Source organism: Sprattus sprattus (assembly GCF_963457725.1).
Source record: "Sprattus sprattus genome assembly, chromosome: 1".
Classification (NCBI taxonomy): Eukaryota; Metazoa; Chordata; class Actinopteri; order Clupeiformes; family Clupeidae; genus Sprattus; species Sprattus sprattus.
Window position 1 is genome coordinate 70636376 of NC_137920.1, and position 25651 is coordinate 70662026.

A 25651-nucleotide genomic window follows, 5' to 3' on the forward strand; every position below is an offset into this window, starting at 1 on the left:
AGAGAAACAGTGGTCAGTGAAGAATATCTATAACTGTGGCAAGACTAATACTCAGCATTCTGCTTGTCTTGAGGCGTTGTGCACTTCTGATAGCAAGATGAAGTTTGAGGATATTCTGTTGGAAATCAATGGGTTTGGACGATTCCAGAAGTTGTTACTGAGCCTTAGCGTTCTGGGACGTTTCACCTTACCTTGTCACTTCATGTTAACCAACTTCATAGCGGTAGTTCCTTCACATCACTGTGACATCAGTGGTTTCGATACTGAGGGTGTCTTTGGGAATCTCACTGGTGAGCAGAAACTGGTTGTCAGTATTCCAGCAGAGGCAGATGGGACACCCTCTTCCTGTCTTATGTACTCAGAGCCCCAGTTCCACCTGCTGTTCAACTCTTCCAACGCCACTGACCTTCCTGCAGAACGATGTCGGAATGGATGGGTTTATGACAACAGCACTTTCAAAAGCACCCTGGCCTCTGAGGTAAAAGCAATGCTTGACCCAACTCCATATTCTGTCTATGATTTGAACAGTCACTCAACCATGCAGGAGGAATTTGATATTTTTGTCTTTCTCTGTAACGTGCCGTTTTTCTCTTTTAGTGGGACTTGGTGTGTGAAAAGAAAGGGTTGAATAAAGCCACAACCACCATTTTCTTCATAGGGGTCATGTTTGGAGCTGTTACTTTTGGAATTCTAAGTGACTGGTATAGTTTTTGGAATATAGTGATTTTTTTAAAATAAGACCTGCCACATTACAGATAAAAAGGAGGAAACTGTCTAATTACATTTATATCTGCAGGTATGGGCGCAAGACAATGCTGTTGGTCTCATATGTATCAGCGATGGGCTTTGCATTGATCAGTGCCTTTTCCAACTCCTACACAATGTTTGCTGTGCTGAGATTCCTTACTGGTTTTAGCATCACAGGCATCCTCATTATCCCCTCAGTGCTTAGTAAGTCCTCTAATTTCTTCCTTTTAACCCTCCACATTGTTTCACTTCCAGGGCTTATTTCAAAGATTTTTTTTCAGTTTCAATCCAGTTAGTAAGCTAGTGTAAGTAAACTAAGAATTAGGTTGGCAGTCCAACTTTTGCCCTCTTGGCTTGGCTGTTTATTTCTCTTGGGGTTTAATGATGGTAACATGTCACACACATTGAACATCAAGGCCTTCTTCTTACTGGCTGTAACATTATGCGCAATATTAAAAATATAGCACACTAAAGTAGTAGCCTAGAAATGCTAAGCCCCTTGCACACTTCTTCGTATACATCATGCTACATGTTATTGAAATGTATTGCTATAATGATATATAATGGCCATATCAAATAAGTCCTCTGAGCTACATAATGGCACTTTTTATGAACACCCAAATTACCAAATGAAATGCCTGCAAGTTGTCTCTGTGTGTGTGAGGGTGCTAGCGTAAGCTAACCATACTTTGTATAGGAACTAGTGTGAGCTTGCTTGCCTAATTAGCTTTCGTAAGCTACTGTTATCTAACCTTACTCACGTAAAAACCCATTGATTATGTTTGTTTGTTATGTGTAATCTCAGTCCTGCACGCTATTTTCCCCAATCAATACACATTGTTACATTGTAAGGAGGTGCGTCAACCAACTATTTTGAAATAAAAGTAGCCTAAGATAGATTCCAAGTAGTAGCCTAGGTCTAATTGGGAGGGTCAATGTTAAAAGTAGTCCAGCACTGCTAATATTTACAATAGGCAAGGCTATATTGACAGAGGGGGCTAAGATAGAGTTTATTAAAATAATTAAATGATTCAAACAGACCACCAATGGGCTCATTCACATGGTTTATTATCATTAGTTCAGGGCTCTCAAGTTTTAACCCTAACCCTAACCCCCCGGTCAAGCCCCCATTCCGTATTCCGCCTGCCCCGCCCCTGTCGTATGCATTTAATATCTGCTATTTTGCGAGTTTGAGCATTACAGAGAACACTTTGAAGAAGCATTACACAACCAGCACACCTTGATGGTCGGCACACCCAGGAGTTGTCTTGGCGGCAGATAGAACACCAATATGCTCATTTGTGGAAACATCAAAACAAATTTTTGAACTTGAGCCAGGAACATTGTGTTCCACAGAACTAATTAAAAGGATGGTACGTTTACTGGAAGCCAGTAGGGTTTTTGGAACGTTGGAACATGTCTCACTGGTCCGACTAGAAGGCTTTGCCAATGGCTTTTTCCATTGGACTTTGTTGATGATTCAACAGTGTCATATGTGTGTCTGTGTGTGTATGCACAGATACTCTGTCCCTACCTTTCAGGCTATTTGTTTAACTTCCACTGTGAATCATCCTTACTTGATTTATCATGTCATAAATCACTCATTGCATTCATCTACCTAATAGGTCAATTTATGTAATGTAACCAATATGTTTTTACAGAAATTTGAATAAGATAAGAAATTTGAATAAGGCCAGTAATGAAAAGTGAAAGTGAAAGTCCTCTCTATGGCAGAGGTGGTGTAGACACACACACTCTGAAATTCACCTCTGCATTTAACCCATCCAGGGAAGTGACACACACACACACAGTGAGGTTACACACTAACCCGGAGCAGTGAGCTGCCATTAGTGGCGCCCGGGGAGCAGTGATCGGGGTTAGGTGCCTTGCTCAATGGCACTTCAGCCGTGGAAGTGGGCATGGGAGAGCAGTGGTTTACCACTTCCCCCGCCCACATTTTTCCTACTGGTCGGGGAACGACCTGGCCACCCTATGGTTTCCGGCCTGAAACCCTAACCAGTAGGCCACGGCTGCCCCTGTAGCCCATGGCTGCCCCTAATTAATTAAATTATACAAGACACCATCACCACACAAACTTTAGCAATAAATCGCTTATCCCCCCCTAAGGGCAGGCTTTAAGCACGTAGATATTTTCATGTTATTCCTCTATGCATTTAATTTCTGCCATTTCGCAAGTTTGAGCATTACCAAGAACACTTTGAGGAAGCATTACACAACCTGCACATACAGCTGTGGCACCTGTCATAATTTGCAGAAGGAGGAAGAAATGAAAACCCAAAATAGTGGCAAGTTGACAAGGGGATGTGCTCCTTAATGATGGCCATGCTCAATCATTGAGACATCAGAAAATGGGAGGAAAACTATAATAACTATAAGAAGACTATAATAACTACTTCCTTGTAACATCAGACTATCCATTCACAGCCTCCCTTTGTTGATCTTCCATAAAAGTATAACTACTCAACGAATCCCCAAACTCAGAATCTTCTGAAAGACACTTCAACTTATAACTGCATGAAATGGTTAAGAAGGAAAGGTTAAGAAAGGAAAAAGAGTGAACTGCAGTCAAGTTGTCATTGCTTGTGTCAAACCATTGTGAATTTGTCTTAACATTAAAACAGGAGACGACTTACTCCTTGTAGAAACTTTCGGAAGGTCAGTCGCACGCAATTCCAGGATGCTTTATTTTCACTGGTTGCTGGATTAAATCTTACCCAGATACAACTGATACAAAATACATGTTTTTTTCTGATTGGCTATTGTCTAGCCCATTTTTTTTTTTTGATTGGCTGATAAGTGACACCTCACGGCAGAACTGCAGGGAATTCGGTGAGACGTGCTTGATTCCTCCATGGTGAGGGCAGTCAAGGTCATGTTGGCGCGCTGCGGCACATTAAATAGCCTAGGGTTTTTTTTCAGCGTGAGAAATACGATGTGTGGCGGGAGTGCGTGACAATAGACCGAAATGAGTGACTGTGACGCTCAATGCGTGACACTTGAGAGCCCTGTTAGTTATTTTGAGTAGACCTACCCATTCTCTATGTAGCCCTAGTTGTTGCTAGTTCACTTAAGGGGCACTTATCGCAGCGTCTAAATTGGCAGCAACCCAGACTCTGGCCCGCCACCTAGTGGCGAGGAAAAATACTGGCCCGCGGCCCACTTTACTTGCCGACCCCTGCACTACAGGTGAATATTTCTTCTGTGAATACTGATAGTTTTTCTCTTCTGGTCATGTGACCAACCGATAACCCATCCTAAATTAGTATAACTTCCGGGTATACTGATCATCAACCCTTTCACCCATCGTCTATCTTTGTACAGCAACATTAACTAATAGTCCATAATGTTCCATAATAGTTCATAAACAAATGTTTGAAAAGTATTATGTAAATTAAATGTTACAAAATAAGTAAGTGCACAACAATGACAGACACACTGCGGCTTAGGGTGAAAACAGGCAGATACTGCATGAACAATTTATTCTTGTTTGTTTTCTTTGGAACAATCTTACCTCAGTTCTTATACATGCATAATTGTCTTTCTCAGATGTGGAATGGGTGGATATTGGAAGCAGAAAGTTGGTGGGTTTGGTTGACAGCTTGTCATGGACGTATGGGGGACTCATTTTCCCTCTCATTGCATATGGTGTTAGAGACTGGAGATGGCTCACCTTAGCCGTCACCTTCCCACTTATTCCAGCCATCATATCTTGGAGGTGACCATCATATGAAAGTGATAGACATGAGAGATAGCTGTAGTTATAGTTATAGTATTTAACTAAACAACAAAATATTAATAATTCCAAATGCCCAAACTGCTGTCGAAAAAGGTGAGTTTTCTAAACTATTTTTATATATTCACAAGGAAAGAATCAGAGAATTCTAATGAATGTAAAATGTATTCACCTAAACTAATGAAAGGTTAAGTTTGAACCATAATTTCAAGTCACTCATTGACTTTAATTTGCTGTAAGGAATGGCAACTAGATTCAGCATTTTCCATTTTCTTAGGTGGTTCCCAGAATCAGCCAGATGGTTAATTGCCAATGGGCAGCTGGAGAAGGCCCAGTATTACCTTCAGAAAGGTTCCATGATGAACAAGGGAAAGGTCACCTCATCAACCAACGCAGAGGTTGGTGTGACAACCTTCCTGGTCATAAACCAGAGTTTCAGCCACGTACCCATCCATTTCTAATTACAGTTTCTCGCTTGATCTTTTCACCTATTTAGAGTCTTGCCTCAATTGTGGGGGCTGAGAAAGGAAGTAGAAAGTACTCATATTTGGATCTCGTGAGGACTCCCAAGATGAGAAAACTGGCAATGTTAACAGGCATAACATGGTATGAGATAATATAAACTTCTCCGAAAAAAGGGACTTTATTTCTGACTAGAGAAAGTGTGAAAGATTTTGTCTGCGTAGATTGGATCAGTTCCTCTCTTACCCCATATTAGCTGTGTGGGTATTCCAACCTCACCAGTTTACCAGGACAGAGAACCATTCAGCACCATATATCTTCTAAGATAGTGTTGTGTGTTGGGTCTAACTCGACCCTTCAGTACGATGAGGATGATTTAGGTGGTTCTTTAGAAGTAACATCTTGGCAAAAGTAGTTATTTAAGAACACTAGTGAAAAATAAAGAATGGATATTCTTCATTTGGAAACAATTTGGTCAGTTAGTTCCAAATCACCTGTAGACAAAAGCCTTGCTAATACTGAATCCTATGCACAGACTGATATCTTGGGAATGTTGTATCCAATATGCCTTATGACATTCCTTTCCTCCAATGTCAGGTTTGGTGTAGCTTCAACAGCCTATGGGATTGGTTTTAATATCACAGGCTTTGGAGTAAATTTGTACCTCACCCAGTTCATATATGCTGCTGTTGAAATTCCTGCCAAACTCTCTGTGTTCTACCTACTGGAGAAGTTTGGCCGTCGTAAGACTCAAGCTGGATCCCTCCTTCTCACAGGTGTCTGTCTTGGCATCAACATATTTATATCCAAAGGTAAAATATTGTGATTTTTGTTTGTATAGATCATTGTATAATGTCCGTTTGAGTTGACATAGTTTAAGTCTGTCTTGTTTTTAGCATGTTGTACTGTAAATTGGGACATTAAAGACTGTTTGTCTTACTCTGTCTCTGTGGCAGAGCAACGAGTGGTTCGGACCATAGTAGCAGTTCTGGCTAAAACGTTCTCGGACATGTCTTTTGGTACAGTGGTTCTATATACGTCAGAGCTCTACCCCACAGTTATCAGGTGAATGAGAGCATACCTCTTAATCTCATATGTAATCTATACCCTAATCGAGAGGGCCTGTTTGAAAGTAACTGTAATTTGTGATTTTGCAGTCATTACAGTGTTGCCAGCCTTTGTGGATTTCTGGGAATTATACAATTTGTTTTAATTCCATAACCATGAATGGCTTACCACATTCAACAGTTCAAAGGCCTACATTTTACATTCAATCCTGCAAGTTTGATTAATTTGGTATAAACTTCTCGTGCCCTTCAAGGGTTACATTGAAATCAAAGGGACCTCTTGTCATCTGTATGCATTCTGTGTTGTGAGTGCTGTCATTACAACTACATTTTCTTGTCCACTGCATCATTCGACAAAGGCAAAATGGATTGGGGTACAGCTCCTCCATGGGATGGCTAGGTGTGGCTGCAGCTCCTCTGATTTTGCTCTTAGAGGATGTCTGGACGAGCCTTTCCCAGGTCGTCCTGTGCTCTATTGCTATTTCCACCAGCCTATCCGCCAGCTTTCTACCAGAGACGCGGGGCAAGTGTCTCCCAGAAACCATTGAGGATATTGAAGAAAAGAGGTACTCCCGATACCCACCATTGGAGTATTTTTTGATTCAAGTCAAAGCCATTAAGGTATTAGTTCTATGAAATTAACATTGTGTTTTGAGATATTTTGAGTTGTTTTGATTTTTGCGATCCATATTTCTGCAATATTCCATATCAAACGAATTGATTTGTGCCATCTTTCTGTTTAAAAAAAACAATCTTAAATAGTTCTGAATTTACACAAAGCATTACTCATCTATGGATGTTTATAGAACAGTCTTTAATTATAGGGATGACCCAGTTGGAGTTCCAGTTACGAAGATGGAAGAAACACAAAATGGATTATGATGACCCAAGCGTCTTTCATCTCAGACACATGTACAGTATAATTGTAGACTGAAGGGAAAATCAAAACACTATCTGTGAGGAAACCAGGACCACTTGTAAGGTTTCGATTTTAAGAGGGAGTTTTTCCTTGCCCTTGTCACCTATAAAATAAAAATCTTTGCAAAGTCAAAAAAGTGAATCAGTCTTGGAACCAGTTTGTCAGATAGAAGACTAAAGGGGTGTGGGGGTGGGGTTACCATAAATAACACATGTGCCACTATGGCTTTGGGGGGAGGGGGGGGGATAAACCCAACGAGGCAAGCCGGGGTGGAGGCTCGCATTTGTAGAGAGAGTGAGAGAGGGAACCAGAGTCTGTTCAATCAAGCGTCTTGAGACAATTTTATTGTTTTTGTGCTATATAAATATTTCGTTGAATTGAATTAAATTAACATACAAGTCAATGAAAATACTGTATTCATCACTGATGAAAGAGTTGTCGGCTTGGTTGGATGTTTCTGACCTTTGGTCAAATTGCAAAAAAAAAAAAAAACTGCTAAATGACAGTAAAGTTAGTTTCCATTAAATAAAACATCAGCTTAATTCATTCAGTTCATATTACAGTAAAGTAGGTGTCCATTAAATTACACATAAGCTCAATTCATTCAGTTCTCATGGCTTCTGTGCAAAGCAGAATAACCCAAGAACAAAACAAATCGATCACATTTATATGGCATGAACCAAAATAGAACTAAAAACTAGAGCTGTGAAAAAATAACGTGTTAACGTGTTATGATTAAATTACAGGATTAATGCGTTCATTTTGTAAATGCATGTACAGAATGAGCTTCCAATATACCCACAATTGACCGTTTGCAAAAGCCCCGCCCCCTTACTTGCAACGTCGACAAAACTCCAAGGACTGTCAACCCATAAGCATGGCGAGGACGGGGGCAAGCACTATGTCTGTCAGTGTCAATGATTTTTTTTTTAGTAGTATCTCCGCGATATCCTCCGGATCAAGGCAAAAGCGACATATGCAGTGGAAGGATATATCCAAAACATTAAGATCAACAACGAAGGAGGCACAACAATAATCGAAGCAAAAGCATACAGGTCTCAATCAAAAAAATCAGAAACCCCACGACCTCTTCATTAAATGCAACCAGCCCAACCTTGTAGACTAGTCTGTTCTTTCACCGCTGGGTAAAATCTGTATACAATATTTCAAGCTAGCTAATAACCTACAAAGATTATTTATTATTATCCTTTATTCCGTCTCTGGAGAGATATCTATCTAGGTAGCTAGCTAGCTAGGATGTTGCCAATCTAGATCTATACTAACGAAGCAGTGTGAAGCAAGATAGCTGCTAGTAACCTTAGTGTTCAAGGGATGTGCGTGCTGGTTGCTGAAAGTATTTCACAGTCACTGTGGTGAAATGTAGCTTGTAAAATGATGATCCAGGATGATCCTGATGTAATGCTATGGCTTTATATCAGATCGCCAGGTTATTGCTCTCAGGTTGTGCCTTATGAATACTTTGGGATACTTGGGAGGAGGTTGCCCATTCACAAAATGCTACATAGCTTAAAATAAGCTCCTGGCAACTTGTTTGCGTATGCTATCGTTAGCTAGGATAGCTCAGCGTGCAATTTTACAGACGGTAACATTAACATTTTGATTTTAACATTAACAAAATTGTTGGAGAGACAAGTTACAGGGGTAAGAGCAAAAAAAAAATCCTGAGCCTGATTTTTTTTTTGTGTGTGGGTGATTGGGAGTCGTCCTGTGGGTCATTCGCAGGGTAAAAAAAAAAAAAAAAAAAAAACATTTAGAAATGATTGATTGCAGATTATGGTGGGACTTTTGAAACTGCAATACCAAGAAAGGTCAACCATAGTACTCCACCTCACACCAATATGGTACTAACACATTTAGCATTCACAATTTCTTTTGATATCAAGTTTTGCTGCTAAGCTTTGTCCTTGAAAAGTTACAAGATGACCTACAATCACTGGGTGACATGTAATAAGGGTATGTGAAATTCAGTCAGTGGAAGAAGAAGATTTGATTTGCAACCATTTAATTGAGGATTTATGAAAAAGGACAGCGATTCACTTTTAAAACCGTTAAAGTGGAACAGTAAACTGTATATAATACTGTAGTTTAATAATGCAACATTTCCATAATTACTTTGTTCAAAAGAAATTATCGTAAATTAGTTTACTATGAAATTAATAGAAAATATATCAATACAATTAAAAACTGTTATGAAACAATAAATGTTGCAGAATTAAATAAGGCATTAATCACCTGTGTTATTGCCGGTAAGATGGCAGGGGATATGGGTTGAAGGATGTTGGATGGGGTCCAGCGGGCACGTAGTTGGACGGCTACCTGTTAGGATTTTTGAGACCTCACTCTCAGTGAGAGGGATGAAAGAAGGAAAAGATGAGCCATTGATGGTTGCACCTTTAGGGGGGGGGCAGACAGTTGGTCGAATTGTTTCCCAATGGCTGCCACTTTCTCTGTGAAAAAGGAAGCAAAGTTATCAGCTGTGAGTTGAGTAGCTGGGGGAGGAGGAGGAGGGTAGAGCAGAGTTTTGAAGGTGGAGAATAGTTTCCGAGCATCAGTTGCACTGTTGATCTTGTCATTGAAAAAAGTCTTCTTAGCAGCAGTGATGCTGGATGAGAAGGAGGCCAGCAGTGTCTGGTAGCTTGCAAGATCGTCCTGTGCTGCAGATTTGTAAGATCATGTAAATCATAAATCACTGATTTATATATATATATATATAAAGTGTCTATCATAGGCATATACGTACTGAAGGTGAGGTGCTCACAAATCCCCTATGTGTGCACTCAAACTTCAAAAACCTTTCACCAGAAACGAGAACCTCGCTTTTAAGTAGGACTTTTCAGTGTTCTTAACATTTCAGTTTTTTTATTGTCTTAGGTGTAGATGAGACCATTAAGCATCCTATCATTGTTGAAGTCAGGCCCAATGAAATCACCAACTTTCATTGCCATAGGATATAGTGGTGGGCAGGGGCAGAGATTCCATTTTATTGTGGGGGGGACAATACATGGTAACATTTCAGAGAGTAATTCCGGGGGGTATATTGCTTTCACGAGAGCTAGCTAGGGGTGACCTTATGGTAGGGGGGGGACACGTCTAAATCTCCGGGATTAAATGTCAATGAATGAATAAATGTCACACGATTCAAAAAGGCATTTCCTGATTCACATATGAATGTCCTGTGATTCACAAATGTTAATACGTTTATTTATTTTACAGACTAACAAAAATGCATTTACAAACCGTTCACCATTTGTGAAAATGCAGAATTTTCAGAAGGGCATTCTCTGCAGCCAATTTTAGCCAATCACATGAATGTAAATTTGAGGGTATGACTGAATGTGACCACATTATGTTATATCTGCACAGTGTCCAGTATCTTGGACTACTACACCATAATGGACATTAGACATACACACAATATCCAATACTACAGAAAGAATAAGGTTAGGGTGAATTTCAAACGTCTTTACAGTAGCTGGGGGACTTTGCTTTAAAGCAACATTGGTGGTGCACTGACTTCTAATACTGAGAATGGAGTTTGTGCCACTGACACAGCACACCAGGTACCCATGGTATGGCACAATGACTTTGGTTAAAGTCATAGTCCAAGTTAAGCTATGGGGCGCCGTTTGTAAAATGTTGCACGTTCTAAAATCCTGCTCAGTTTTGGCACATTTAGCATTATAATACGGGGGAAAAAGCACGACAATATTCACATGTCACCTTTTCAAACATTTAGAGAGAAATTGTTGTTTAAGTTGTTGTAAATAAATGTTAATGTTAATGTTAAATGTTATATGTAAATGTTATATATATATATATGTAAATGATAAATGTAAACGTAAATATTAAATATAAACTTAAATGTTTAATGTTATATATAAATGTTAAATATAAGTGTTAAATGTAAATGTAAAATATAAATACTTAAATGTAAACGTAAATGTTAAATGTATATCTAAATGTTAAATGTCCGAATTATGTTCAGTCTACATTTAAGATTTGGCGCCAGAACATTACAATATTTACGGTAATTCGCTCGTGAAGCAACGGGTTTTTTGAATGGAGAAAAGCGCGGTCTTTTATTCACGAGATAACGACAAGACAACAAGATGGCAAGTCCAAATGAATTAGATTTAGCTTTATTTATAGAGAAAGCTGTTGCAGCTGGCGTTAGGGCGGCTCTCCAAAACCGACCTACATTGGGAACAAGTGCTGCAACCAACACCACATCCCGCTCCACGAGCGAATTACCGTAAATATTGTAATGTTCTGGCGCCAAATCTTAAATGTAGACTGAACATAATTCGGACATTTAACATTTAGATATACATTTAACATTTACGTTTACATTTAAGTATTTATATTTTACATTTACATTTAACACTTATATTTAACATTTATATATAACATTAAACATTTAAGTTTATATTTAATATTTACGTTTACATTTATCATTTACATATATATATATAACATTTACATATAACATTTAACATTAACATTAACATTTATTTACAACAACTTAAACAACAATTTCTCTCTAAATGTTTGAAAAGGTGACATGTGAATATTGTCTTGCTTTTTCCCCCGTATTATAATGCTAAATGTGCCAAAACTGAGCAGGATTTTAGAACGTGCAACATTTTACAAACGGCACCCCATATTAAGCTATCTCTCAATAAATTAAAACATCCAATGTATATTAAGCATGTGGCGGCACACATTTTCTTAGATCACACAGTCCATATAACATTGCATATAGTATGAACTGGTGGACATGACATTCAGGCTGGTATGTTTGGAGACATGAGGTTGCAGTGTAGGTGTTTCTCCAATGCTCCAATTCTAATATATTTATATAAAACTTGAAAAAAGTGTCCTGATGGGTTCTCTCTGTACACACATACACCAAACATCAACTATGTAGGAGTTCTTTTCTGCTTTATTTCACCAAAAATATCATTAGTAGGACTGCTAACAATCATAGAAAAGTCATCATTGTAACATCACATAGAAAATGACACATGAAATATACAAACACCTAAAAAAAACAAAAAACATTTATACAGTGAACACACCACAGTTACAGGCACTTATGTGATCTCTGCCTTGCACTGTGCCAACAATGGCAGTGGCAGCAGTATCATACCACTACCACTACCATATTGAACATTACTATCACAGTTATCAAGACAATTTCACCACAACCTTGACCTTAATATGTGCATCTACAGGATACTTTCCATTCATGTCAATGGTTGATAGCAAAACATCAGGTTGTTTATTCTATTTGAACTCACTCCATAGTTCTACTGACCCTTTGTCTCCAAGACATTAGGTCTAGACTCGAAAGGTTTAGCAGGAAAGGACCCAATCGCTCCAACAATGGAGCCTTTGAAAAAACATCAGAATCCTGCCTGTTTAGTCACCTGGCAGACATTTATGCCAAGAAAGGTGTGGTATTGTACAATTTCTGCTCATCATACACGCTCCTTGGGTATTCTGAAGAAAAAAAAACAGGAAAATATTCAATCAGCCACTTGGGACCATAGATGTGTAAACACTGAAGTTGAGGCTGAAGTTAAACTAAACTTCTAAAGGTGAAGCGCAGACACTTTTATCCAAAGCAGCTAACACAATAAACAAATATACTGTACATTTTAAACTTAGTAAGAACACATATATTAGAATCTTTGCTTGTGTGTCTACTGACCCTCATTACTGCATACCCCTCATAGTTGGAGCAATGCACGGGTACATCTCATGTCTTGCAATCTAGGCTGTCATAGTCATAACATCATTCAGTATTGCATAAAAAGTGACATCAAAAACAGCTATCAGTTGTCTTGACTTGACATACGTCTTTACATACTTCTAAATGTGTTTAATAAACCAGTGTTCTTACTAATTTACTTTCTATTTTAATACTTCTAAATGTGTCGAATAAACCAGTGTTCATACTGACGTACTGCCTATTTGATACTTCTCAATGTGTTTAATAAACCAGAGTTCTTACTGATTTACTCACTATTTTGTGTTTGACACAGAATGAGGCATTCTGGAGAATCAGGATGTTTACTGTTGGCTATTTAATTCCTAACATTCCCAGTAGGGGGCACTGGTGAAGTATTAAAATGTTCATGATGTTCATGTTTCAGGCTGTGGTTTAGCCGCTGATGTTAAACCAAAAACCATATCTCTCCTCTATTTGTGAAACATGTTTTCCCATAGCTGAGCAGGTACAGCAAGGTTGACAAAACACTGAGATTACAGTGTTTGACACCCAGGGGGTACACATAGATTAGAATAGAAAAGCCTTATTGTCGTTGTATTTGCATAATAATCAATACATAAGCAAATTAATTTAGAATAAATAAATAAAATAAGTGTATATCTGTACTGTAATGTAGGTTATTTTGGATAACATTGTCAAAATGTAAATGTACATTAACAGATTCAAATCGCTGTGTTAGCTGAATGAAAGGAAAGCCATTGCAACAAAACCAAAAAATAACTATGTCTGTTAGCGAAATAGTCTTGTTGTATAAACATGCTATGGTGTTTGGTATGTTTTATGTTTCATTGTCTGTGGGGTAACTGACCTCTTCTGAAAGAGGCATCTGAAGTAGAGAAATCCTGTGATGAGGAGCATGGTCACAATGGCGGGTCTGAAGAAAAATGGATAGTATCTTCGTCCGCAGACTGTAGCTTGGAAAAGAGAGGAGATCTACTTTCAACACTTCAGTATATTTCAATGTCTGTGTAGACATTCAGTGTGAGTTGCATGTTGTGCCAACCACACTACCCTAGGATATTAAGGGTAAGAGGCTTAAAGGTGGCGATCGCAATATTGGCCAAACGTCGTCCAACAGCCATTTAAATTACACCCCTCTTTTTTGTGTTCCTAAAGCAACGTGTTAATTGGCGGGAACTGTTAATGGCTCCGTCCAAACCACTGGGTTCGTTTCCCATTTATAGAGCCAGGACTTTGTACAAACAAAAGAGCCCACACCCACAGGATGGGCAGCTAGTGGACCATGAGTTGGATAAGAATCGTGGACTGACCTTTAACTAGAACTAGATACAAAACAAACAAATGGAAGATCTTGTTGAGATGCCATGGACAGGATCTTGGTCAATGCTGCCTTTCACATATATTAACCATATATTAAGTGGTGTAATGTATAGATAGACCTTATATGTATTATATTGCATTGTATTGTGCCATATATTAACCACATATTAAGTAGGATAATGTATAGTCCTCAACAGTCGTAGTCAGTATCAGTACACATTTGTACCGAGCCTATATATGTATGTGTGCATGTAGTTCACTTACTTGAAATGGTTAGATAGGGTGTTGTCTTCTCAAGAGGCCTTGAGCTAAGACTGGGTGGCACCGTTGTTGTCGGTAGATGTGCAGGCGTACTTCTATCCTCTTTAGCTGTCAATGAGTAAATGTAGGAGGAGACAATGTCATTAACAGGTTGTTGTTGTTTGGTCCAAAGTGAAGATTGATGTAGGTGTTCTTCATCATGTACACAGCCAATGTTCATTTTAACCAGCTATTTTGACAAACAATTGAACAAATAAAAAAAAAGAATATTAAATAATAACTAGGATTTTTTTAGCAGAAGCCATGAAACTGAACACAATCACATAAAAGAGATATTTTGGAAGAATGTCTTATCATTTTGGCAAGTAAGCATATAATAAGTGGGATAATGTATAGTCTGCTGGTCAGTATCAGAAAATAAATCCCTTCAGGACGAAACAAGACCTGTTCTGTTCTTCAGGATCAGTCTTTGTCAGTATCAGTACATATTTGTACACAAGCCTATTTATGTATGTGTGCATGTAGTTAACTTACTTGACATGGTTGGATACGGTGTTGTCTTCTCAAGCGGCCTTGGGCTAAGACTGGCAGGCACCGTTGTTGTCGGTAGATGTGCAGGCGTACTTCTATCCTCTTCACCTATCAATGAGTAAATGTAGGAGGAGACATGTTATTCAAAGGTCGTTGTTGTTTGGTCCAAAGTGTAGGTTGATGTAGGTGTTCTTCATCATGTACACAGCCAATGTTAATTTTAACCAGCTATATTTACAAACAATTGAGCAAATAAAAAAAAGAATATTAAATATAGAATAACTCGTTTTTTTTTTAGCAGAAGCCATGAAGCTGAACACAAGCACTTAAAAAGATATTTTGGAGGAATGTCTTTTGTTTTTGGCAAGTTAGCATATAATAAGTGGGATAATGTATAGTCTGCCAGTCAGTATCAGAAAATAAATCCCTTCCAGATGAAACAAGACCTGTCCTCTTCATGTATTATATTTTATTATATGGCAACGACAGTATGAGCGTTCGGATTGGCTAATGCGTTGTCATGCCAGCCACGTATTTCCCTCCTCACCAGTCAATACGGATCCGTATTGCCCTTTGACGAAAGTGAAATGAGCAAAAGTAATCAGTCTGAGTTTAACTATCCAGATGAAAATGAAAACATCAACAGCAAATGAGGAAATTCAGAAGAAGCAGAGATTTGTTAATGAAAGTGATGAAGGAGACAAGAAACTATAGTTTGAATCACTTGTGATGTAACTTTACTGCAAATTAAAGCCATTTTAGCTGAGCCTTGTTGTCCGTTTTCTATTGATCATTGTAACTTGAAGTAAGCAAGTAATTGGTTGCTACGCAACACCTGAAACACACTGTGTCGTGAGAACACTTGAGAGCAAAACAAAACGACATGTTTTCCATTTACAATTACCATTTCTTTTCATTTACAAAATGAAAGCACCGAAAAAAGCCATATAATGAACAATTTACTGACCTCGACCGTTTGGTCAAGCCGGGAAATATCAAACTTCGGCCTTGGCGTATCAATCTCGCTATCGCTGGATCGATACGTTTAAGCCTCAGTTCGATATTTCCCGGCCTGACCTCAGTCTCGGTAAGTAAGTAGTTAGTATTCTATTGCATGTATTGTATGTGCAGAAGCGCCACAGAGTATTGGCGCGGTCATCCCAATAATAGTAATTGTAATTATGGCAGACTCATGCACATTGATCGATAAGACTGGTAGTATTGTAAATGACCTTACCGTAGGGGAAAGAGAAATAATATTTATAAAAGGTGATTATATAAACGTTCATGTGTATGTATGTATGTATGTATGTGTGTATGTGTGTTTGTGTGTGTGTGTGTGTGTGTGTGTGTGTGTGTGTGTGTGTGTGTGTATGTATGCGTGCATGTATAACTTACTTGTCATGGTTGGATACGGTGTTGTCTTCTCAAGTGGCCTTGAGCTAAGACGGGCAGGCACTTCTGTTGACGGTAGATGTGCAGGCGTACTTCTATCCTCTTCAGCTATCAATGAGTAAATGTAGGAGGAGACATGTCATTCAAAGGTTGAACAAATAATAAAAAAAAATTGGTTTTCAGCAGAAGCCATGATGCTGCAACACAATCACTTATAAGAGATATTTTGGAAGAATGTCTTATCGTTTTGGCAAGTAAGCGTATAAGTGAAATAATGGATACTCCACAGGTCAGTATCAGAAAGGATGAAACAAGACCTGTCCTGTTCGTCCTGTTACGTATCCCTTACCTATTGTATTATATTGTAATGTATTGCATGTATTGTACTGTATGTATGTAGCTATTGTATGTGCAAAAGCCCCATAGAGTATTGGCTAGGTAATCCCAATAATTGTAATTGTAATTATGGCAGAATCATGGACATGGATGGATAAGACTGGAAGTATTGTAATGAAATCTCTATGAAAGGTGATTCTAGAAATGGGCATGTGTATGTATGTATGTGTGCATGTGTGCATGTGTGCATGTATGTATGTACAGTATGTACTGTATGTATTTATGTATTTACAGTATGTGTGTATGTATGTAGGTATGTGTGCATGTACATGTATGTATTGTATTGTATTATATTGGGCCATATATTAAGTGGTGTAATGTATAGTCCGTATCAGTACACATTTGTACACAAGCCTATATATGTATGTGTGCATGTAGTTAACTTACTTGACATGGTTGGATACGGTGTTGTCTTCTCAAGCGGCCTTGAGCTAAGACTGGCTGGCACCGTTGTTGTCGGTAGAGCAGGCGTACTTCTATCCTCTTCAGCTGTCAATGAGTAAATGTAGGAGGAGACATGTCATTCACAGGTTGTTGTTGTTTGTTCCAAAATGTAGGTTGATGTAGGTGTTTTTTTATCATGAAATAGCCATTGTTAATTTTAACAAGCTATATTGACAAACAATTGAACAAATGAAAAAAAAGAATATTGAATACCAAATATTGAATAGCAATGTTCTTCTCAACAGAAGCCATGAAACTGCAACACGATAACTTAAAAGAGATATTTTGGATGAATGTCTCATCCTTTTGGCAAGTAACCATAAAATAAAGTGGCATAATGGATAGTCCGCCGGTCAGTATTAGAAAATAAATCCCTTCAGGACGAAACCAGACCTGTCCTGTTCTTCCTGTTATGTATCCCTCACCTATTGTATTATATTGTACTGCATGTATGTATTGTATGTGTAGAAGCTCCATAGAGTATTGGCTAGGTAATTCCAATAATTGTAATTATGGCAGAATTATGGACATTGATGTATAAGACTGGTAGTATTGTAAATGACCTTACAGTCAGTGAAAGAGAAATAAAATCAAGGTGATTCCAGAAACATGCATTAGAGAGAGTGGTTTACCTTTGACTTGCAAATTCACATATTGTCTGATGGTTCCAGATGGGAAAGTATTGATATCACAAACATAAAGAGCGCTGTCCTGTGGCTCCAGATCCTGCAGGTCCAAATGAAAGCTCTCTGGCCGACCACTTAAAGCATTTTTAATGGCTTTCAATCTTCCCTTGCGACCTGCTGATTTGCTTTCCCCATGAGTTGGACTGTAGACCACAATTTGCTCCTCCCGGTGTTGACCCACCTGTTTCTGCCATTGTATCTGGACAACGAAGGTATCGTTTGAATTCACAGCACATGGTAACCTGACATTCTTACCCACATTTGAAGAGATGTTAACCATGGTTGTAGAACTCATACCTGTTTACCGGACCAAAGGAAAATGAAAATGAATAGTCGTAAATGAAACATATCTCACATCTGTCTCACAAATGTCACATTTGACATTTCAGCATGATCTATTACTCTGCCAATATTATTGTGGTTTCCTGATCGTAGCCTCCTTTATAGGACATTTTGGAATTTGAATCATACAAATGTTTGCAGCTATGGAAGCTAATATGTATTTCCTTTACTTTTGAATCTTGAAGCATTTGGGCTACAGCAGCAGACATGGGTGAATACTAATAAATGATGGCTTACAGCTGTGGTAGCTATGTATTTTCTTTACTTTTGAAGTCTTTGTTGATTAGAACCAAATATTGCTATTTTCCTGTAGTAACAGACATGAACTAAGTACTTACATCATTTTGTATAGTCTGACTGTAACCCAGTGTTTCTCAAAGTGTGGGGTGTGCCCCAATGGTGGGGCGCAGAGACGTGACAGGTGGGGCGCGAATGGACGCGATGAATGGGAGATTTTACCGTTGCAATGCCTTCCATTAATAATCATACAACCCCATCGCACTAGAAAACCAGACTCAAACAAAGAAATATTGTTTTAATTAGCCTATTAAGTATTGTATTGCATTAATTAGTCTGTGGTTAACCTTTCCTGCTAGTCCTAGTCGGAGAATACAGGGGAGACTTTTGTTTACTGCTCCAGGGCCGAAGTGTTATATATTCTGAACTCCGGGGTTCATCAGCACATTTTCTTAATGTTGTCATCTCCCTTTCCCCGTCTGTCTGCGGTTGATGAGCAAATTAATGGCTACTTGATTTGGCCCAAGGATTTATTCTCCACACTGGTTGAGTTCAACGTTACAGCAACACAACTTTACTCAGGTCGCTACATCTGATCTATCCGTGCGCATCACCATTCTCTCTGTCTCTTTAGCTCGCTCTCTCTCGCTCTCGCTCTCTCTCTCTACCACACTAACCCTGTAGCCTACGCGTTGCTCCATTATTCATTATACATTATAGGAGCCTCACCATTATACAACACTGTATTAACATGAAGATGTGACCTGGAATAATGATGCGAAAACCGTGATTGATGTCGGCGTATTAATTGAAGCGGGGAAATAAAAAAAAACGTTCCCGGAGCATGAAAGTGTAGTGAGCGATAGGCTAATATTGACGTTATGGATACATTCGTGACGTGAAATACAAAGGTTGGCGATTCAGTACCAGTGGCGAAAAAGAAAGCTGATCCACCAAAAAATCAACCTAAAAGAACATCGTACATTTCAATAAATTTGACAATCCTACAATACATAAATAAACCAGATCTCCTGACTATGTCTTCCGGTCCCTTCTTAAATTTTGGCGTGCTCATTAGATTCTATCACTGTCAGTTTTTGATACTTTTCCTTTGTCTCAACCATAATAATAATGCAATAACCTTACCAAAGGGGTATTACTGTAAACAAACCTTTGTCTACCACTCACAGACACATTCACAGAGAGAGAGAGACAGACTTCATCCTTACCTGACATGGAGAGAACATGCAACAAGAGAAGGATTCTTTTCATTCTGCCTGTAGCGTCCATGGTTCACTATACTGTGACTGTGCTTACGAGTGAGGAATGGGGTTACATTGCGTGCAAAAAAAACACACCACAGGAAGAACATTTTGTCCGACCAGCAGAAAAAACACCAGGCCTGCAAATGCAAGAGCTGCAAGCGTCTGCCACCTGACAGGTGGTTTCCATTCAGATGTCTGCTAATCAGCCCACCAGCAGAGTTGTCTATCACTTTAAGACCAGACATGTGTGTGTGTGTGTGTGTGTGTGTGTGTGTGTGTGTGTGACGTGCACAAGCCTAACATGTATGTGTGCACGTAGTTGAGGGTGAAACCTGTGGCAGGAAGTCACTGTTGATTTAAGTTTTATTTGATTAAAGTAGATACAACTTCAAACTAAGGAACTAAGTTCTCATTGTATTCTAGTGGAAAGGGGTCTAAGGGGGAACATGTTTTCTTTTTTCATGGTTCTTTGTGTCACCTGCTCTTATTTGTCTCTTTGTCCATTCCATGATCCATCGCAGAAATCAAGGTCTGGCTGAACAGGAGAAGAGAGCGCTGAAGAGAGGTACTCACAGCAACAGGAAAGAAAAACCATGGTAAAAAGTTTCTGATAAGACGCAAGAAAAGAAACAAAAAAAAATGTTGTGAAGAGCTGGCTTTCCTTGGGTGATCGGGGCAGTGTGGCAGGTTTGGTTCCTCACTGGACGTCTGTGGGAGACCTGCCTTTGTCTATCCCTCTCCTGGGCCGGCCTCAAGCAGATGGGTCCCCCCTCTGAGCTGAGGTTCTGCTCAAGGTTACTTCCTGTTAAAAGGCAACCTTGCCCTCTGTAAAGCACAGAAAGAGAATTGTTATTGGTGCTATGTAAAAGAAACAGAATGTAATTGAATACATTCTACAGAGTATATGTGGAGCCCCATTTCAAGTCTCTTAGCATGCAACATGAGAAACATTTCCTTCATTTTATGCAGTAATTATGTACAACAAAAACAAGGTAGGGCCAGTGAGTGTACGTATGTCATGAATGTGGGTAAAAAGTGACGAGTGCGTTCCATGTTACACCGTGCCAAATGGATGATGACAGACCAACATGTTTTACTTGCCTGTCCTGCAACCCAATCTGTTTTCACAATCTCTGAAAGAAATGTCACACTAAGTTAGCAAAGGATGCATTTTTTTTGGGTCAGTCTGTTTGTTGTGGTCTGTGGGTATGAGGCCTGTCCTGTGTGGTTTGTTTTGGTCTGAGAAAAGGGATTTGAACCGTCTGACCCTACTGTCAACTATTTAGAACCATATAGAGACGATGCACACTGAGTTATACACCAAACTGTGTATAAAAATCTTCAAAGTAGGTCTATTGGAGGAAGCTAGCATGAAAAACTGCATGACACACTGGAACAAATCAATACATGCATACAAATGCATGACAAACATATAGACAAAAACTGTGAAGTACAACATGGTGTTTGAATCAGTGCAGCCTGCACATTTTCTCAAAGTTATCTCAATGGTCTCAAAATATCATTCTTAAGTAGATGATTGGCTATTTTAATCTCAACACGAGAAAGTTCCCCCAAAATGAAAATTCTATCATCATCTCTTTCTTTAGACAGCAGCAAATCTCTTTAATGTTGTAATGTGGGAGTAGGCTGTGCTTGCTGAAGTAGTCACTTATAATGCTATAATACAATGAGGTTTTTGTTTTGTAAACACTTGCTCTCTAAGCTTCTCATAGTCATACTGTATATACAGCCGCGGAAAAAATTAAGAGACCACTTCAAAATTATCAGTTTCTCTGGTTTTACTATTTATTGGTATGTGTTAAAGTAAAATGTGCATTTTTGTTTTATTCTATAACCTACTGGCAACATTCCTACCAAATTTCAAATAAAAATATTGTCATTAAGATCATTTATTTGCAGAAAAATGACAATGGGTCAAAATAGCAAAAAAGATGCAGTGTCTTCAGATCTCGAATAATGCAAAGAAAACAAGCTCATATTCATTTTTAAACTACACAATACTAATGCTTTAACTTAGGAAGAGTTCAGAAATCAATATTTGGTGGAATAACCTTGATTTAAAATCACAACTTTCATGTGTCTTGGCATGCTCTCCACCAGTCTTTCACATTGCCGTTGGGTGACTTTATGCTACTCCTGGCGCAAGAATTCAAGCAGCTCGGCTTCTTTTCATGGCTTGTGACCATCCATCTTCCTCTTCATCACATTTCAGAGTTTTTTTATGGGATTCAGGTCTCGAAATTGGGCTGGCCATGACAGGGCCCTGATCTGGTGATACTCCATCCACACCTTTACTGGCCTGGCTGTGTGGCATGGAGCATTGCCCTGCTGGAAAAAACACTTCTCAGAGTTGGGGAACATTGTCAGAGCAAAAGGAAGCAAGTTTTTCTTCCGGGACAACGTTGTACTTTGCCTGGCTGAGGTTTGTAAAAGACCATAAGGATTGAACCAAAGCGGACTGGAGGGTCTCCTAGTTCGTCTTCTCTGATGAGTCCAATTTCACAGTAGGTGCAAGACTCTGTGGCTTGTAGGCCTCTCCAGGTCTCCGTCTAACCATCAGATGACCATGTGTTGGGCAAAGCTGAAAATTGGACTCATCAGAGAAGACGAACTAGGAGACCCTCCAGTCCGCTTTGGTTCAATCCTTATGGTCTTTTACAAACCTCAGCCAGGCAAAGTACAAAGTTGTCCCGGAAGAAAAACTTGCTTCCTTTTGCTCTGACAATGTTCCCCAACTCTGAGAAGTGTTTTTTCCAGCAGGGCAATGCTCCATGCCACACAGCCAGGCCAGTAAAGGTGTGGATGGAGTATCACCAGATCAGGGCCCTGTCATGGCCAGCCCAATTTCGAGACCTGAATCCCATAAAAAAAAACTCTGAAATGTGATCAAGAGGAAGATGGATGGTCACAAGCCATGAAAAGAAGCCAAGCTGCTTGAATTCTTGCGCCAGGAGTAGCATAAAGTCACCCAACGGCAATATGAAAGACTGGTGGAGAGCATGCCAAGACACATGAAAGTTGTGATTTTAAATCAAGGTTATTCCACCAAATATTGATTTCTGAACTCTTCCTAAGTTAAAGCATTAGTATTGTGTAGCTTAAAAATGAATCTGAGCTTGTTTTCTTTGCATTATTCGAGATCTGAAGACACTGCATCTTTTTTGCTATTTTGACCAATTGTCATTTTTCTGCAAATAAATGATCTAAATGACAATATTTTTATTTGAAATTTGGTAGGAATGTTGCCAGTAGGTTATAGAATAAAACAAAAATGTACATTTTACTTTAACACATACCAATAAATAGTAAAACCAGAGAAACTGATAATTTTGAAGTGGTCTCTTAATTTTTTCCGCGGCTGTATATATATATAAACACACACACACTTTATAAGGTACACCTGTTGAGCTGCTCGTTAACGCAAATACTGTATCTAATCAGCCAATCACATTGCAGCAACTCAATGCATTTAGGCATGTAATCATGGTCGACCTGCTGAAGTTCAAACCGAGCACCAGAATGGGGAAGAAAGGCGTTTTTACAGGGTGCCCCTCCTGTCAGCTAAGGACAGGAAACTGAGGCTACAATTTCACTCAGGCTCACCAAAATTGGACAATAGAAGATTTGAAAAATGCTGCCTGGTCTGATGAGTCTCGATTTCTGCTGCGACGTTCAGATGGTAGGGTCAAAATTTGACGTAAACAACATGAAAGCATGGATCCATCCTGCCTGTATCAATGGTTCAGGCTGGTGGTGGTGGTGTTATGGTGTGAGGGATATTTTCTTGGCACAATTTGGGCCCCTTAGTACCAATCAAGCGTTTAAACACCACAGCCTACCTGAGTATTGTTGCTGACCATGTCCATCCCTGTATGACCACAGTGTAACAATATTCTGATAGCTTCTTCCAGCAGGATAGTGCGCCACGTCACAAAGCTTGAACTTGAACAATGAGTTTACTGTACTCCAATGGCCTCCACATTCACCAGATCTCAATCCAATAGAGCATGTGGTGGAATGGGACATTCCATGGATGTGCAGCCAACAAATCTGCAGCAACTGTGCAATACTATCATGTCAATATGGACCAAAATATCTGAAGAGTGTTTTCAGCGCCTTGTTGAATCTATACCACGAAGAATTGAGGCAGTTCTGAAGGCAAAAGGGGGTCCAGCCCGGTACTAGCAAGGTTGAAGTGGCTGGTGAGTGTAAAGGACATTTATCAAAAACACTTCTGATAACACTGTTGTTTTCAAATATAAAAAGTTCAACTTGTTTTACATTTAAAATTCATTAGTTCATCACTCATTTATGGAGTAAAGCAAACAACTGTCCAGCTGTAGGCCTAGATTGAGAAAAGACATTTATGTTGGATGAGCTCCCCCTAGAGGCCTGTGAAACATTACATCCAGTTATTCACCGACCAGTCAAATATGTACACAAAACATAAAAAACCTCCTCTTGTTTCACCAATACATGTGACATCACAATTACATTCAAAAGTTCATTAGTATTATTATGATTATTTTTGCTCCAATATCCCATCCACATCGCCTGATTACTAGAAGACAGCAGCAGAATCCAGTCCTTGGTAAGAGAGGACTGGCAGGGGTCACAGTAATGACCTCTCATAAGACAGTGTGAAAGGACAGTGTTTCAGCACACAGATAGAATGTGTTAGAGCTCTTGTTCTTCCTAGAGATGAAACCACAGAACCCAAACCAGCAGAGTTGTCACCTCTGTGGGACTGAGGCCCTGATGTGAGGTCACACTATTGACCAGTGGCTTTACTGTGAATAACACATTCTTGTAACAGCCGACTGAATCCCTTCGTGTTTGATGGAGAGGGCAGTGTAGAGATGGAGAGGGCAGTGTAGAGATAGAGATGGAGAGGGCAGTGTAGAGATAGAGATGGAGAGGGCAGTGTAGAGATGGAGAGGGAAGTGTAAAGATGGAGAGGGCAGTGTAGAGATGGAGAGGGCACTGTAGAGATGGAGATGGAGAGGGCAGTGTAGAGATAGATATGGAGAGGGCAGTGTAGAGATGGAGAGGGCAGTGTAGAGATGGAGATGGAGAGGGCAGTGTAGAGATGGAGAGGGCAGTGTAGAGATGGAGATGGAGAGGGCAGTGTAGAGATGGAGAGGGAAGTGTAGAGATGGAGATGGAGAGGGCAGTGTAGAGATGGAGAGGGAAGTGTAGAGATAGAGATGGAGAGGGCAGTGTAGAGATGGAGAGAGCAGTGTAAATATGGAGAGGGCAGATGAACAGAGACATGGGCATTTCTGTGCTTAACAGGTTGGTTGTGGACATGTCCGGGTTCATTTATAGACAACTGCTGTAGTGGTCACTCTCTGTGCTACTGTAAATCAGATTCCAACCCGGACTCTCCTCGTGTTTTGGTTAACTATACCTAGACATAGGTGGCGCTTGACATCTGAGTCCTCAGATCCAGAGACGTCTATGTCTTTATCTAGGAAAGGGCCCATACAAACGCTCATACATTAGGCCAGTGGTCACCAAACTTTTTAGGCCCAAGATCACTGACCTTTGCCTTGGTGAAGACAAGATCTACATATTGAGGCGTTGAGAAAAAAAAAGACTGTCCAGACTCCAAACTGTACGCTTATCTTTGTATTGGGCCTAGTTGTAATTGAATCAAATCAAACAGTTTGGTCCAGCTTTCAAATTGATGTGACCAAGAACACATTTAACCAGGGGTTCTCAATTATATAAATTATCAATCCATCTCAAACTATAGCTTTTCTAAATTATTTCAACAGCCCATATAGAACCACAGACAGCAATTATTTTATTAGTTTAACGCTGAAACTATCGCTGCGGTCCAATAGTCTTAAAATGCTGTCTTACTACCTTCCTCTCTTAAAAGAGAGAAGGAAGGACAGTCCCAATTCGCTTTTTTCTTTTATCAATTGCATTTACTTGTTTAGAGGGAATTGTGTGAAAAGCGAAAATTACATGAAACATGGAAATAGTTTATGTGCAAAAGTAAGCGAACCCCCACTTGCAT

General features: G+C 39.4%; 1 protein-coding gene across 1 annotated transcript; it reads left to right on the top strand.

The window, feature by feature from the left end:
- Positions 1-97: 97 nt before the first annotated feature.
- On the top strand, positions 98-24500 carry LOC308371490 (solute carrier family 22 member 7-like; the record flags this gene model as incomplete). The annotated part of the gene is made up of 10 exons (XM_080846412.1): positions 98-478; positions 598-701; positions 797-951; positions 4315-4483; positions 4779-4899; positions 4998-5107; positions 5561-5775; positions 5920-6028; positions 6390-6596; positions 24440-24500. 10 exons carry the CDS (start codon positions 98-100, stop codon positions 24498-24500), a joined length of 1632 nt encoding a protein of 543 aa, XP_080702538.1.
- Positions 24501-25651: the final 1151 nt, after the last annotated feature.